This window comes from Tympanuchus pallidicinctus, unplaced genomic scaffold (genome assembly GCF_026119805.1).
Source record: "Tympanuchus pallidicinctus isolate F22 unplaced genomic scaffold, pur_lepc_1.0 scaffold3, whole genome shotgun sequence".
In the NCBI taxonomy this organism is placed as follows: Eukaryota; Metazoa; Chordata; class Aves; order Galliformes; family Phasianidae; genus Tympanuchus; species Tympanuchus pallidicinctus.
This window is the reverse complement of record NW_026294747.1, coordinates 74,123,776-74,137,028: the sequence shown is the minus strand read 5'-3', so window position 1 is coordinate 74,137,028 and position 13,253 is coordinate 74,123,776. Positions and strand designations below refer to the sequence as shown.

The 13,253-nt window shown below is 37.6% G+C and overlaps 1 protein-coding gene across 5 annotated transcripts in view; it reads left to right on the top strand.

Moving 5' to 3' along the window:
* Positions 1–13,253, top strand: part of WAC (WW domain containing adaptor with coiled-coil) — a 53,336-nt gene that overhangs the window by 16,198 nt on the left and 23,885 nt on the right. For all 5 annotated transcript variants that reach the window (XM_052692537.1, XM_052692536.1, XM_052692538.1 and 2 more), the window contains exons 4-7: positions 6,892–6,998; positions 7,757–7,872; positions 8,309–8,421; positions 9,875–10,183. In XM_052692537.1, the coding sequence (XP_052548497.1) occupies positions 6,892–6,998; positions 7,757–7,872; positions 8,309–8,421; positions 9,875–10,183 (645 nt within the window). The remainder of the gene's footprint in view (positions 1–6,891; positions 6,999–7,756; positions 7,873–8,308; positions 8,422–9,874; positions 10,184–13,253) is intronic.

Here is a 13,253-nt window from a genome sequence, read left to right as displayed (position 1 = left end):
TAAAATCCTTTGTACAGTCTTTTGCCTATTCTTGTTTTTGCTATCAGGAAAACTACTGCTATCATTGTTTTCTGTAAAGAAGAAAGCTGGTCAGGATTTATGAAGTGAGTGAGTCTTCTGTGGTGGCTTCACTTACCCTAGATAGATGTGCACTACATTTCTGTGACAGTGCTTATGTAAATTTACTCATTCTCATCACAGTGGTGAATTCTGAGTGGATGACAATGTTAGCCAAGGCAGGGCTACCTGTGGGAACATATCTACGTACCCCCAAGTAATTGGGTGTCTAGCTTTTTTTATTTTTATTTTTAAAGGAGTTAAACTGTTACGTGAAGCAGTTTGAATTTTGAGTTGTTAGGAATTTCACCTAGGTGAAGCGTTATCTAATCAGGTATTTCTCTTACATATATTAACTCAAAGTTGGTCAGAGAGAAATCATTGAAATATGTTTAACTTACTTGTCAGGAGACTTGAAGATCTGTTGTTTGCACTACTCAGAATTCAATTCAGTGTTGGGAACGAGCCTAAAAAAAAATGCCACCACCTCTGGGAAATGGAAATATCACATTATGCAACTGCCTTTTCCAGCTGTTCTCTTTCCTTTCTTGTTCATGTTCCTTATTCCTGTTTCTTTGCTCTGAACTGCTCTGTTGTTTATTGTTGTGAGAGGACCTGTAGAAGACCACCTGCAATTTTATCTTCTCTTCTCCCTATGCAGAGGTGGTTGGAGTCCCTAATTTTTGGTAGAGCACCTGAGCAAAACTCTGTTCTACATGTGAACTAACATATAATTCAAAAGATAAGGGTAGAAAAAAAGGCTGTAGAGCGATGACTTGTCTGCCATCACGTTCGTAGTAGAGCTACAAATCTTCCAGTTTTCCCCTTTCTTGGTACCCATTAATGCTTTTCAGGAGTGCAGTGGAAACGTGTTTGTCCCCTTAGCCGTTTTGCAAAGAACGGCTTTGGGATGTGGGGTCTTTCTGGAGCTCACTGCATCCACTGAACTTTGTTCGTTGGACCTAATCATTTCTGAAGTTGCGTACAGGTTGGAAAATGGTTTCCCACTGTTAACTGTGGGTGAGCCGAGGGCTGAGGGGAGGAAGAAAACAACGAAATAATTATAACAAGGAAAACAAATTGGAACGGGATGGTTGGCTTATATCTCTTCTGCCGGTGAGAAGTACCAGAACTGGTTGGTCTATTCAGACTGAAGTGCAGCCCTTGGAAAACAGTTCTCCTCTTAGCTTCTGGAGTCTTGTGAGAAGTCTGAATTAAAGTTGAGCCCTTTTATAATTACCTTCACTTTCATTTTCGATGAGCCAATAACTGATTTTCTTTCTAGAGCAGCTTGGACTCTTCAGCCTAAAATTGAACTTCAGTGTCTGAAATAAAATTAGATGGATCTAATTAAGAATACAAATGTAAACAGAAGATAGCAGACTCATTATGTAATGCATAAAAAAAATTAGAAGCTAATGTTTAATTTTAATATTATCTTGAAGCTCTTCGAGTTTCAGGAAATTTGGTTACATTTGAGTTTCAGTAGTAAAACAGTGTAAGCCCTTGGCCTCCAGTGGTTTAGTACTCCCCTCTCTTCCTTTTGGAGTTATTGGTTTCTTTCTACCGTTTTAGAAACAAAGCTGTATTTTAACCTGTTTTTCTGAAAAAGAACTTTGCAGAATCCTTTTCATCCTTTTTAGTAATTTGTCCCACTTTATATATGATTCTGTTCATATTGATGTCTTAGACTGGTTTCCATGAAAGTTTGTGTAAATGGTAACCTGGAGAAAAAGATGAAAACTTCCTTCCAGTGGGAAGAATGTCCTGAGAAACAGACATTACAGAGCAGCACAGGCTTCACTGTTCCAGATAAGGAGATGGAGCAGGAGGGGAAAAGAGGCTTTGTAAGCTGTTTTGCTCGCAGTGTAAAACTTTCGGTTTGAAGGGTATAATGAGTATTTAATTGGACAGCAGAGTGATCAGGCTCACATTCTCTTTTGGCAGAGCACTGTGCCTTCAGTTTTGTGTGTTATGATTTTCTGGAAGGTGTTACTGACCAGTTGGTATATTCTCTGAGGCTGTTGCTCTGCTAGAAAAATGCAAATTTTTTTTATAATTTTAATCACTTGTGGAAGGCAGCCATATTTTATTTCAACACAGCAGGCCACATAAAAATGCACTAAAAAAAAAAAAAAAAGGATTTTGTCTTACGTGCAGCAAATAAAAATGGCTGTGATCGGCTGTTCAGTTACTTCTGAGGCTTGGGTATTGCGTTCCCATTATGTTACTTTTATTCCCTCCCATATGGAGAACTTCAGCGAGTGTTTTGCAGAGACCTCCATCAGACTAACAAAGATGGAGGCTGAAATACACTTCAGACATCTTAGTTTGGGTGTGCTTAGATAAGGCTTTTTTCAATGCTTAAACAAGTTTTAGTTATCTCTGTACAATGTCACTACCACTGACTGTCATGCTGTTACATTTTTTCTGATGACAAATAATTAATGTCTGTCTGTGCTGTTAAGGAAGTTCAAATTCTAGTAGTGTCTCTAGCTTAACACATTTGAATACATACTAGCTAAGAGATGGAAAGGATTGTGGCTGAGCTGTATATGAGTATAAGTAAGTTGAATGAAGTTCCTTGCTTTTCTGCTGCCCCATATTTCTTTCCAAATGCTTGGTTTCTGAGCACAGAAGACTCTGAGATCCCTTCCTGAATCCCTGTCAGCATTGGAGACAGTGAAGGGAAAGGACTGGCCTTGAGGTTCAGCTGCAGCACTGGTTTTTGCTAGGGAGAATTTTTAGTGCTTTTTGCCCAGCTGGTAAGCATTTGTAAACTTTTGTTTGCATTATCTACACTGATACTTCTTATTATGGTTACAGTAAGAGTTACAGTATTAAGAGTTACAGAGTAAGTATCTTGGGAGCCTAAGCGCTCTGTGTATGTTAGACTGCATGAAGTTAGGAAACGTATAGTCCAGTACCGTGCAATAGTATCCTGCTGCAGCTACTGCCAGCTTACTCTTTGTGCCCGGCCAAAATCTTGGGTGTCTGAGGTGGTTATGACTAGATGTTGCAGTTGCTAATAAGAGTTTTTTTTGGAAGTTTCAGCTTGTTTTGAAAGACGATGGGGGGAGGGAGAAAAAAATTAGGTGCTTATTAGAGCAGTCTAATCTTCAATTCAAAGTATCCTTGTTTCTTAATTTCCCTGAGTTGAAGTGGTGTCAGTGGAAACATCAGTTAAATGTGAAAATTATTGACAAAGTTGAAGGTATGCAGTGGGCTGTGATATTCTTTCTTCACCCTGCGTTGTCTGCTTTCCAAGTCCAGCATGGTGCTGAAACCTCATTGCAGCTCAGACTGTATTTGCTTCAGTAATTTGGGTCTGGAGAGCACTTAATAAAAATTGTGCAAGTGAATCTTGGCATAGCTGAATTTTCCAATCTGTAGTAGGCATTAAGTCACAGCCTATTTTTTGAATTGGTTCCCAGAATCATGCTTTGTGTACTTGTGCTGATTTTCATGCATGAGTGAGGAAGATGTGATTTTTTAATTTTTATTAAAAAAAAAAAAAAAAAAAAAAAAAAAAAAAAAAAAAAAAAAAAAAAAAACTTGAAGAAAATGATGATAATTTAACCTTACCCTGTCTGGATTTAACTGTTTCCAAAATAATGATTGAGCTGAGAAAAGTCACAGCGATGGTGCTATAGATACGTCCATAGAAAGCTCTGTAACTATTGTTAAATTCTAGGATGTGCTAACAGGTATTTGAAAAGCACAAGCCTCTTGATCCTTCTGCTTTTTTTTTTTTTTTTTTTTTTTTAATGCAACAAATAGATAAAAACAGTAAAATGTTACAAGGGAATATCTCAAGGGGTGCTAGAATTCTGTCTACCTTAGCAGGCCTCTTTCTGGGGTATGAAGTAATCTCAGCTATCCTACCTTTGCGATTTGGATCTCAGGAACAAGTTGCCATGCGTGCACTTGCAGCACAGACAGCCATATAAAATGTATTGGGATTAGATACTGCTAAGGGTATTGCTGGTATACCAGTAAGAGGAACCTCCCTCCTTATTTGAAGTAGGCTTCCACATAGTGATTACTTTTGGCCAACAATTTTCACACAGTAAACTTTGGAAGCTCCTGCACTGTTTTTCTATGGAATTCTGAGCTAGCAGTGCTTGCTGGGCTGGACTGCCAGAATTCCTTGAGAGGTTACAAGGTTTCGGTCTGCAGTTAATTTGGTGGATCTTTAAGCCATTAATTTGTATGAATTGTCTAAAACTCTTGTTCTCCCTTCATGCTCATTCCCTTTATGTTCTGGCACTGATCTAAGTGTAGAGCAGTGTTAACCGTAAAAATAAATGGCGGTCTGAGGGGAAAACTTGCGCCTTCAACTGCGCTCTGTAATAGCTCTAGACATTATCAGGTGTGGAATTATGCTTTGCCGTTCCAAAGCCTGACCAGCATGTCCTGATGACCCAAGGTGGGATCTTGCTGGAGAAGCCATGAGGGGCCCTTGTGAAGAAACTGCTGCAGAGCAGCGCCGGGGCTGCTGTAGGCAGTGTGAGTGCCACAGCAGCTCAGGTACTGCTGAGGGGCTTCGTGACTCACTGCCAGGACTGGGAACAGCCTCGGAAGCAGTGGGAGGTGCAAAGGAAACTGCAGAGCTGTGAGACTGAGGGGGGCTGGATGTCTGGTCAGTGAGCTTGAGGGGTCTGTTTAGGGATGGGTAGAACAGGCTTTAAGAGATCTTAGTGGTCTAATGCATATGTTGCCATCTTGCTCATGTTGGGAAAATGTGTAATGGAGTATTCAATGTGGCAGTGTATTTAGAAAGTCACTAACAACATCCTGACTGAGCTGAATGAAGTGTAATGTAACTGCACCTCTAGGATGGGATTACAGTAAATTGGCTGTGTGGATGGTTTCTGAAATTTTGAAGTGAATGATATCAAACTGTTTTAAAAATACATCTGGTGCATCTCATTTTTGTTCTTTTTTTTTTTTTTTTTTTTTTTTTTTTCCTATAAAAGGGAGATAGTTGTTTTACCTCATAGTAAAATTTAACTAATGAGTCTGTGGTAAGCAGCCTACAGAAACACACAGAGACATTTAACAACTTTATCTCAGTAGAATTTGTGAGGGGAACAGTAAATAGATGAAGACTGTTAACAGAATAATTTATTTAGAAATATTTAACCACTGTCTCATTCTGTAAAGGTTAAAGATAGAGTCACAGAATCACTGAAGTTGGAAAAGACTCCTCCCAATGATAAGTTTCATTCTGCTGGCCTTGAGTGCACAAGATGGCATTCGTGTGGGCCTAACTCTTGCTTTTGGAAGGCTGTACTTGTGGAGATGTCCTTTTTCCTTTCCTTGCCATGCGCTTTTTAAAGTGAGTGAGTGACATACACTTGCTAGCCGAAATAGTGCTGGAAAGGGTTTAGAACTGCTGATGATTCTGGTGGTCAATAACTAGTGTGTGCAAATTTGTCTTTATTCTTTGTAGGGTTGGAACCACGTTGGTCATAGCATATTTCTTTGCTTCTGTGACTGACTGCTTTTTTGTCCTGTGTGAGGAGGAGGTGGAGAATTCTGTAGTAATTTTGTCAACGCTTGCATAGTCAGAAGGATCAAAAATCATTATTTGTATAATAATCTGTCCTGTGCTATGTCTGATACACTGTAATAAATCATTTTCTGCTTATGAGCTCTCAAAGTCCTAGAAAATCTTATTTTAATGGCTCAGTTCACTCCCACCTATTAGAACAGTATCAGGCTCTGATTCTTTGGTGTGGTTACTCATGAGATTTAGTTCTTGGTATTTGCAGACCCTTCTGATTTCAAATTTGAACTACGATACAGTATGTGAAGCTGGTAGTTCCTGTTGTAGTAGTAGTTATGTACTTGGGAGGGCAGATAAGATAAGGTCAGTGCTGATGTATTTTGAGTATTTAGTTTCTCCTTGAAATCTATAAGAAAATGATTTTTCTTAGCATGGTGTGGAAGAAAAATGGGAAGAATGGAAAAATTGAAGAGACTTGTGTAGAATTTTTCAAGGAATAAGAGTCTGTAAGAGCAAGACATCTATACAAAGTTCACCAAGGGCAAATGAGGGGGCTTATTTAACTGGAAATCAGAAGAGTTAATGTTGAGTTGGTGATTGAGTGTAGACACAAATGTAAGTCTAAAAAATGCTGCGTTCTCTCTTTTCTCATTGCTCAAGTGAGAATTTTTTTTAGTTCAGTTGTTCCAAGGAAGAAAACCAGGTGACCTCAGTAAACAGTTGTTTGGGGTCCAGAACTGCGTGAGCCTCTGAGAAATGTTGCTTATAATATGCTGTATTGCAGAGTCTGTGCTGCAGGAAAACTGGATTTATTCTATTTTCATAAATAGAAATAGTTACGTAGGACCAGGTACAAAGAAACTCAAGGGTGAAGAAAACCACCTTGCTTCAGTGAACTTGAAAAGTGATTTCTGTATATCAAACACAGTGGGCGAATGAGAAACCCCTTTAAACTTTCTGACTTAATGTTTTGGATAAAATGATTTCTAATTTCTGAATTAACACGTTAGGACTCTGTCAGCATACTGATTAAATAATGGTAAAGGCTGTGTATTTTGTTTGTGGGATAAAGTTTGAGAGTAAGAGTAGTGCAAGCTACATTATTGTAACTGGAGAGTCAAAGGGAGCTTTACCTTATATGCAACAGAAGAAATATGTGTGTATGTCTTCTGAAACCCTTCACATTTGATTGATGTTTTGATACAGGTGACTGATATGCCCTCACTGCTTTTTGCCTCTTCAGAATTCAGATGTGTAATTTCTTTGAAAACATATGTGGTAAAGTATTTCTTTTTTCTTTTTTTTTTTTTCTTTCCTTTTAGGGACCAGTTACTCTCCACAAGAAAATTCACATAACCACAGTGCTCTTCATAGTTCAAATTCGCATTCTTCTAATCCCAGCAATAATCCAAGCAAAACTTCTGATGGAGTGAGTATTTGTGATTGGTATTTATCTCCATTCATATATATATAGTACTTTCAGCATTATCTGAAATGGGAGGCATGTACTTCCTCTTTCATTGAGTTCTCCAACATCAGTTTTTCTTTTATAAACACTTTAAGCATCCAAGCTGCAGTTGTGAAATGTTGTAAAACTGTTCTAATTGATAATCATTAGAGGTTTGAGTTACGTGTTTTGAATTTAAAATGTGAGATTGTTTAATAAAGTAGATATATACTTTCCTTGAACTTTATTGGTAAAATCATATTTTCTTGCCTAGGTTTACTTCAGATGCACTGTAGTGACTTTTTGTCACCTTATTATCTAACGAAGTTTTAGTGGTTAGGGTGGTGATTGTTCAAAAATTGCACTGAAAGCAGAACAGATAAATTTGCAAAGCATAGGAAAAGATTGAAAATACAATTGCAATGATTTTTTGAGAAATTTTAAGCTGCAGAGAACTAGCGTTATCAATTGTGATATTGCTGTGTCCCAGTAAGTGTACTGTTATTTTCTTCTATTTTTTCATGGTTAGTGAGAATAAAACAGAAGAAACTTTTGTAGAATGCAGCAGGAGTATAGGGGTCACATCTTATAGCTTACCAGCAATGGATCAGGCATTTAAATGTGATCTAAATGGAAAGCTGTGATAAGGACACATATGAGGACTTGACTTGACATAGTTCTCAGTGTGTGTATTAAAACTCTGGGGTAGTCTATTGTCCAACACTGTTTGTATTTCAAAGGCTTATGATTCTGCGGATGATTGGTCTGAACACATCAGCTCTTCAGGCAAAAAGTACTACTACAACTGCAGAACAGAAGTTTCACAGTGGGAAAAACCAAAAGAGTGGCTGGAAAGGTATATATATGTGTGTGTGTGTGTATGTGTGTGTATATATATATATATATATATATACACGTCTGTTTTCAACTTACAAAGAAAAGTCTTCTTAACATCATTTATAGAGCGGTTCAGTTTATCTAGTACTACTGTAAAAGATTGTGGTCCAAGTTTCTGTTTCCACCACCCATACATGACCCCTAGCACCTATTTTATCCCTGCCTGGGTGATCCCAGAACAGGGGGAGGGGAAATGTTGTTTTTCTGTGCTATGTTAGTGAGCTGAACTCATCTGATAGGGTGAGGGTTTGGACAGATGCTGGTGTAAGGAAGCAGCAGTTGGAGTTCGCCAGCTTCATCTGTAGCAATGATCTCATCTTATGCATCTGTAGAAAGTATTGTTAGGTGATGTAAATTCTTATTTAACTTGTGTTGTTTTGTTTTTTTTTCTTCAGAGAGCAGAGACAAAAAGAAGCAAGCAAAATGTCAGTTAACAGTTTTCCAAAAGATAGAGATTACAGAAGAGAGGTGATGCAGGCGACAGCTGCCAGTGGGTTTGCCAGTGGAAGTATGTGGTTTTGCTCTTTTCCAAACTTAAAGAATTAAAAAATATTTCCTAAGCTGCTTTTCTCCTCTCTTCATATAAACAAAGCCAAACTGAAGATGCAGACAGCTATGTCAAGTGTTGTTCCTTAAAACAACTTTTATTTACTAGAATCACAGTTTCGTAATGCTTTTTATGGTACTCCTTCTTGCAGCTTTTACTGTCTAATTTGAGTTCTGTGTAGGTAGTTACTGAAACAATCTGCACAACTGATAGTACGGTTGGAGTGTTGCACTTATTGAGACTTGTCAGTGTTATATTCTGAGCATGAAAATAGAAAAGCAGAAAAAAATTTTAAAAACGTGATTTCACATCTGAAAAATGCAAACTAATTTGATAGGTAATGGTATCAGGGTTTTTCAGAAACTTGTATATTCTACTGAAAGGTATTTTTGCCACGCCAATACTATTAGCAAAGCAAGTCCGAAACCATGACTTTCTGTGGCTTGGATTTTTTTCTTTTTTCCTGAGAATATAGCTCTAATCTTTGCCAAATTTTTCTAGGAAATGTGCAAACCATTCCTAGAAACATGTGAGATTCCTTCTGTGTGCTGATATAGTTTTAATGATTTTGTAGCATAAATCTCTAGATGAATTAAAAGTAGAAACCAAACTTCATTTTTCCAAATTGTGGTTTTTCTTCCCCTTCTGTGGGACTTGGCCAAGCAGATGTGTGTTAAAGGAATGCTTTTCTGTATATGTGAAAACATATTGCCATGCTAGAACAAACTGTATGCTACAAAAAGATAGCATGCTTGCGTGTTTCAGTAACCACTTGTTTTATGAAAATCAAGGATAAAAAAGCTCAGTATTTGCTTGATGTATTTTCTGTGCAGTGTACTCTAATGTCCATTAGCACATGACAGATGCAAACTAGTCACTCATTTCATATATGGTCTTCTGAATTCATCCAGCTGAAAGTACGTTCTTTGTGGCAGTATTCAAGTGACTTGAAGGAGAATTCTTTGAGGGGTAGAATCTGAAACTACTTAATTATACATGATGCTCAGGATTTCTAATGAACAAAGGAAAAAAGGGCAGAGATTATCTCTTCATGCTAAATATAAGTGAAAATAATAGATTTTGATTTAGATTTTTTTAGGAGACTTCAAAAGTTAACTTTGACTGTAACACTCATTATAAAGCAGCCCTTCGTCAAAACACAGTACTTAACTGGAACTCTAAATCAAGCAAAGGTCAGAGAAAATGCATTTTGTCAGTGAGTAAAATTGAATTTTGCCTTTTTTGATGCTGATTTGCTTAAGTTTTTTTTTAATCATAAGAAGTTTGGTCAGCTATAGTTATTGACGTGCAGCTGTATTGATCATAGTCAATGCAATTTTAGAGAGAAGTTTCTAATTTATCTTCTTTGTTTTTTTTTTCTTAATGCAACATTACTTGGGGAATCCTGAAAAAGTGGAAGACAAGCATTCTAGTGACGCCAGTAGTATGCTCCCACAGAATATTTTGTCTCAAACAAGCAGGCACAATGACAGAGACTACAGACTGCCAAGGGCAGAGACTCACAGTAGTTCTACTCCAGTACAACATCCCATCAAACCAGTGGTTCATCCAACTGCTACCCCAAGCACTGTTCCTCCTAGTCCATTTTCTCTACAATCTGATCACCAGCCAAAGAAATCTTTTGATGCTAATGGAGCATCTACTTTATCAAAACTGCCTACATCTACATCTTCCATCCCTTCACAGAAAACAGAGAGGAAAGGTATGTCTAATGAAATTCCTTGTAGTACTTAAAACCAGGTATTTCTTTTCCTTTGCTGGTTAAATGTTACTTCCAGAACTTAAGTGTACTTGTTGTGTTGATTGTGCATGCTTACAACCCAGTTAGCATTTTGATGAGCTTACTAATTCTTAAACAATTCTAAATGGATTTTGTGGTATTTACTGTTTATTGGCTTATTCTGCAAATTGTTATTTCAGATCATCTTTTAGTAATATGTTCAAACTTCTTTTCTTGCCTCATGTTGTTTTGGGTGTTTGCCATTTTTTGAGTTCTTAGCATAGATGTAGCTACACTGTTTGAAAGTCATTTTGGACCATTGTATTTTGGGAACTACTCATGAAATGGAATGCCACTGTGAATCTGAAGTGCTGTTGTTACAGAAAGCTACAAAACTTGTATGTTTTTAACAGCTGCTCGAAGGCTGCTGAAAGTTTGTGTTACTGTGCACCAGAAACTTTTAGAATCATCGAACAAAGATGAGGATTTTGTGCACTGTTTGTGAATTTCAAAAATCTACATATTAATTTGATTTAATTTGTTTTTAGGGAAGAGATGCTAAAGAACATTGTAAAGATGGAAAAGTGATACTCTGATATAGCCAAGCTCATTGAAATGAGTAACATTTTGTTAGAAAAAGGTGTTTCAGAGCTTTGAGGAGAGGAAAAAAACATTTTTTAATGAAGATTTGGGTTTTAATTTTAAGTATTACTAACCTGTTATGACACTGGATTCATTTTGGAAAGATACTGAAATTTGTGAGTATGCCTAGTTTAGAAAGAGTAGTACAGTCCTGAGAAGCACATTGAGCCTCAGGTCTGCTGTTGGTCTTACACTCTGCATTTGTTTTCTTGCCTTCTAGTTTTCTTTATTAAAGAATTCCAGCTTTTAGTGCAGTTGGAAATTTTCCTGGCTATCCAAAAATTCCCAATGGTAACATTTCTAGCAATGTAAGAAAATTGTACATGAAGAATTTTTCATGAGACCTTGAGCAGTTTTCACATGATTTGGAGTGTGAGTGTTGATGGTAAATACGGAGTAACGGAGGCGAGCCTTTTTCTGTTGAGCACTGTAAAGCATGAAGAATGGTGTGCTGGTTTTCGTGTGGTTCTTGTACAGAACACCAGGAAATTAGCTGCTAAGCCTCTGCTTTGAGTGCAGTTTGATACACTCCTCTAAACAGTGACAGTGCAAAACATCCATGTGAAATATTCTCTCCTTAGATTCACACGATAATTAAGATTGGAAAAGAACACTGCAATGATCCAGTCCAGCCATCAACCCACCACTGGCATGCCCACTAACTTTGTCCCTCAGTTCCACATCTGTGTGCTTCTTAAACATCTCCGGGTGACTCAGCTGCCTCCCTGGGCAGCCTTTGCCAATGCATTACTTCTCTCTCTGAGAATACTTTTTTCCTGATATTAAGCGTAACCTCTCTCTTTCCAGTACTATCTTTAAAACGTTCTTTAAGAAACCCTTTGTTACTTCATTCTTGCATGTGTTTCATTCCTGTTTGGTGTCTGATTGGACTTCATACTGGGTATTCTTTTCCCGTTTACTGCAGACCTTTATTAGTTGCCTCAGGTTAAACTGAGCAACTGAGTCTTGCTGAAACTGAAGGGATTTTCCCATTGTGACAGCTGCTACAAACATTATCAGGTAGTTCTGGAATTTCTTAGATGTGGCATTTGTTTGAGAACTTAGTGTATGCAGTTGGGTACATGCAGTAGAGGTAACTGTGTGGGGCAGTCTTGCCACTATGAATCTTACCTCAGGATCCACGTTACCTTAGATGCTTCCTTATCAATAATGATGTAATTTCTGTATTCCTATAAAGGGGCCATTTAAGCTTATAGGAATGAAATGGATAGATTCCATAATGATGCGTAGTTGATGTAACTGCTTTGTGACACCGAAGTGTGAGCAAATGCGGCACTTTGGGAACTTCAGGCAGGGTGAGTCACAGTTTTAAAGTTAAGAAGCAGTTGAGTTAGTAGAATTCGTTAGTTGAATGAGTAGAAGAAAATTAGGCTTCAAAATTTCTTTGTAAATTTTGGTGTATTGCTTGAATTTCCTCCTTCAGAAACAAAAAAACTTGATTTTGTATTATGATAAAAGATTGTTCATAGGGTACACTTCGTAATCTTGCCTTTTTCTTGTTCTGTTACTAAGACTTGATATTTGAAAATGAAATTTGACCAGTGTAATATCCATGGAACCTCATGTATTTAAACAAAGGGAGTAAACTGTTGTACACTGTAATGGTTCTGTATAGCTTTCTTCAATTACTCATTCTCCCAGATGTGGCTGTGAACCTGTGCTGTTGTAGGTATGCTGTTTTGTTGGTGATTGTTTCGTTGTGATGAAAATGAAGAAAGTCTCGTCCTGTGACAGCTTAAACAAGTTCCTAAAGTTATCTTTGTAGAATAGGAAAGTAGTTCGGGAGGTTTGTTTTTATGGTAGTAAAGGAAACAGCCTTTGATTTCCTTTGATTTGTTTTTTTTTCCTTTTTTGTTTTTTTGTTCTCCTGTTCACTAGCTGTACCATCCCTCTCTCTAAGAAGAGGTAAAGCTGTCTTTTAGCATTGCTTACTAAGGGAGCTTGGTCCAAATGACTGAATAATACATGCAGTATCTTGGCTAAATTAATTCTTGCTTCTTGTCATTGTGTTGTTGGTGGCTGTATGCCGTATGGCATATGCCACATATGTACCACTGTTTTAATAGTTTTGTTAATGGTGTGTATTTTTTAAAATGCAGTAATAGTTATGAAAAATAAAACAAAATCACCAAAAACCAACGCTTCTTTCAGCTCAATCTCTTTTGCTGCAGGGGTATGTTGTAGTCCCACAAGGAGATTGAATAAAATCCCTGGCTGAACTCTAGCTCAGCTGTTAGCAGTAGTCCTCTGCCCTCATGGCTGGCAGTAGTGGAGAGTTCCTGGGGAACTATTTGACCTCTACCCTTTGATTTGAATGTTCCAGTCAGAATCTGCTGCTTCTGTTTGTGCTCACTGTGAGTGCTCTATGCAGGTAAAGTGTGGGGTTGCT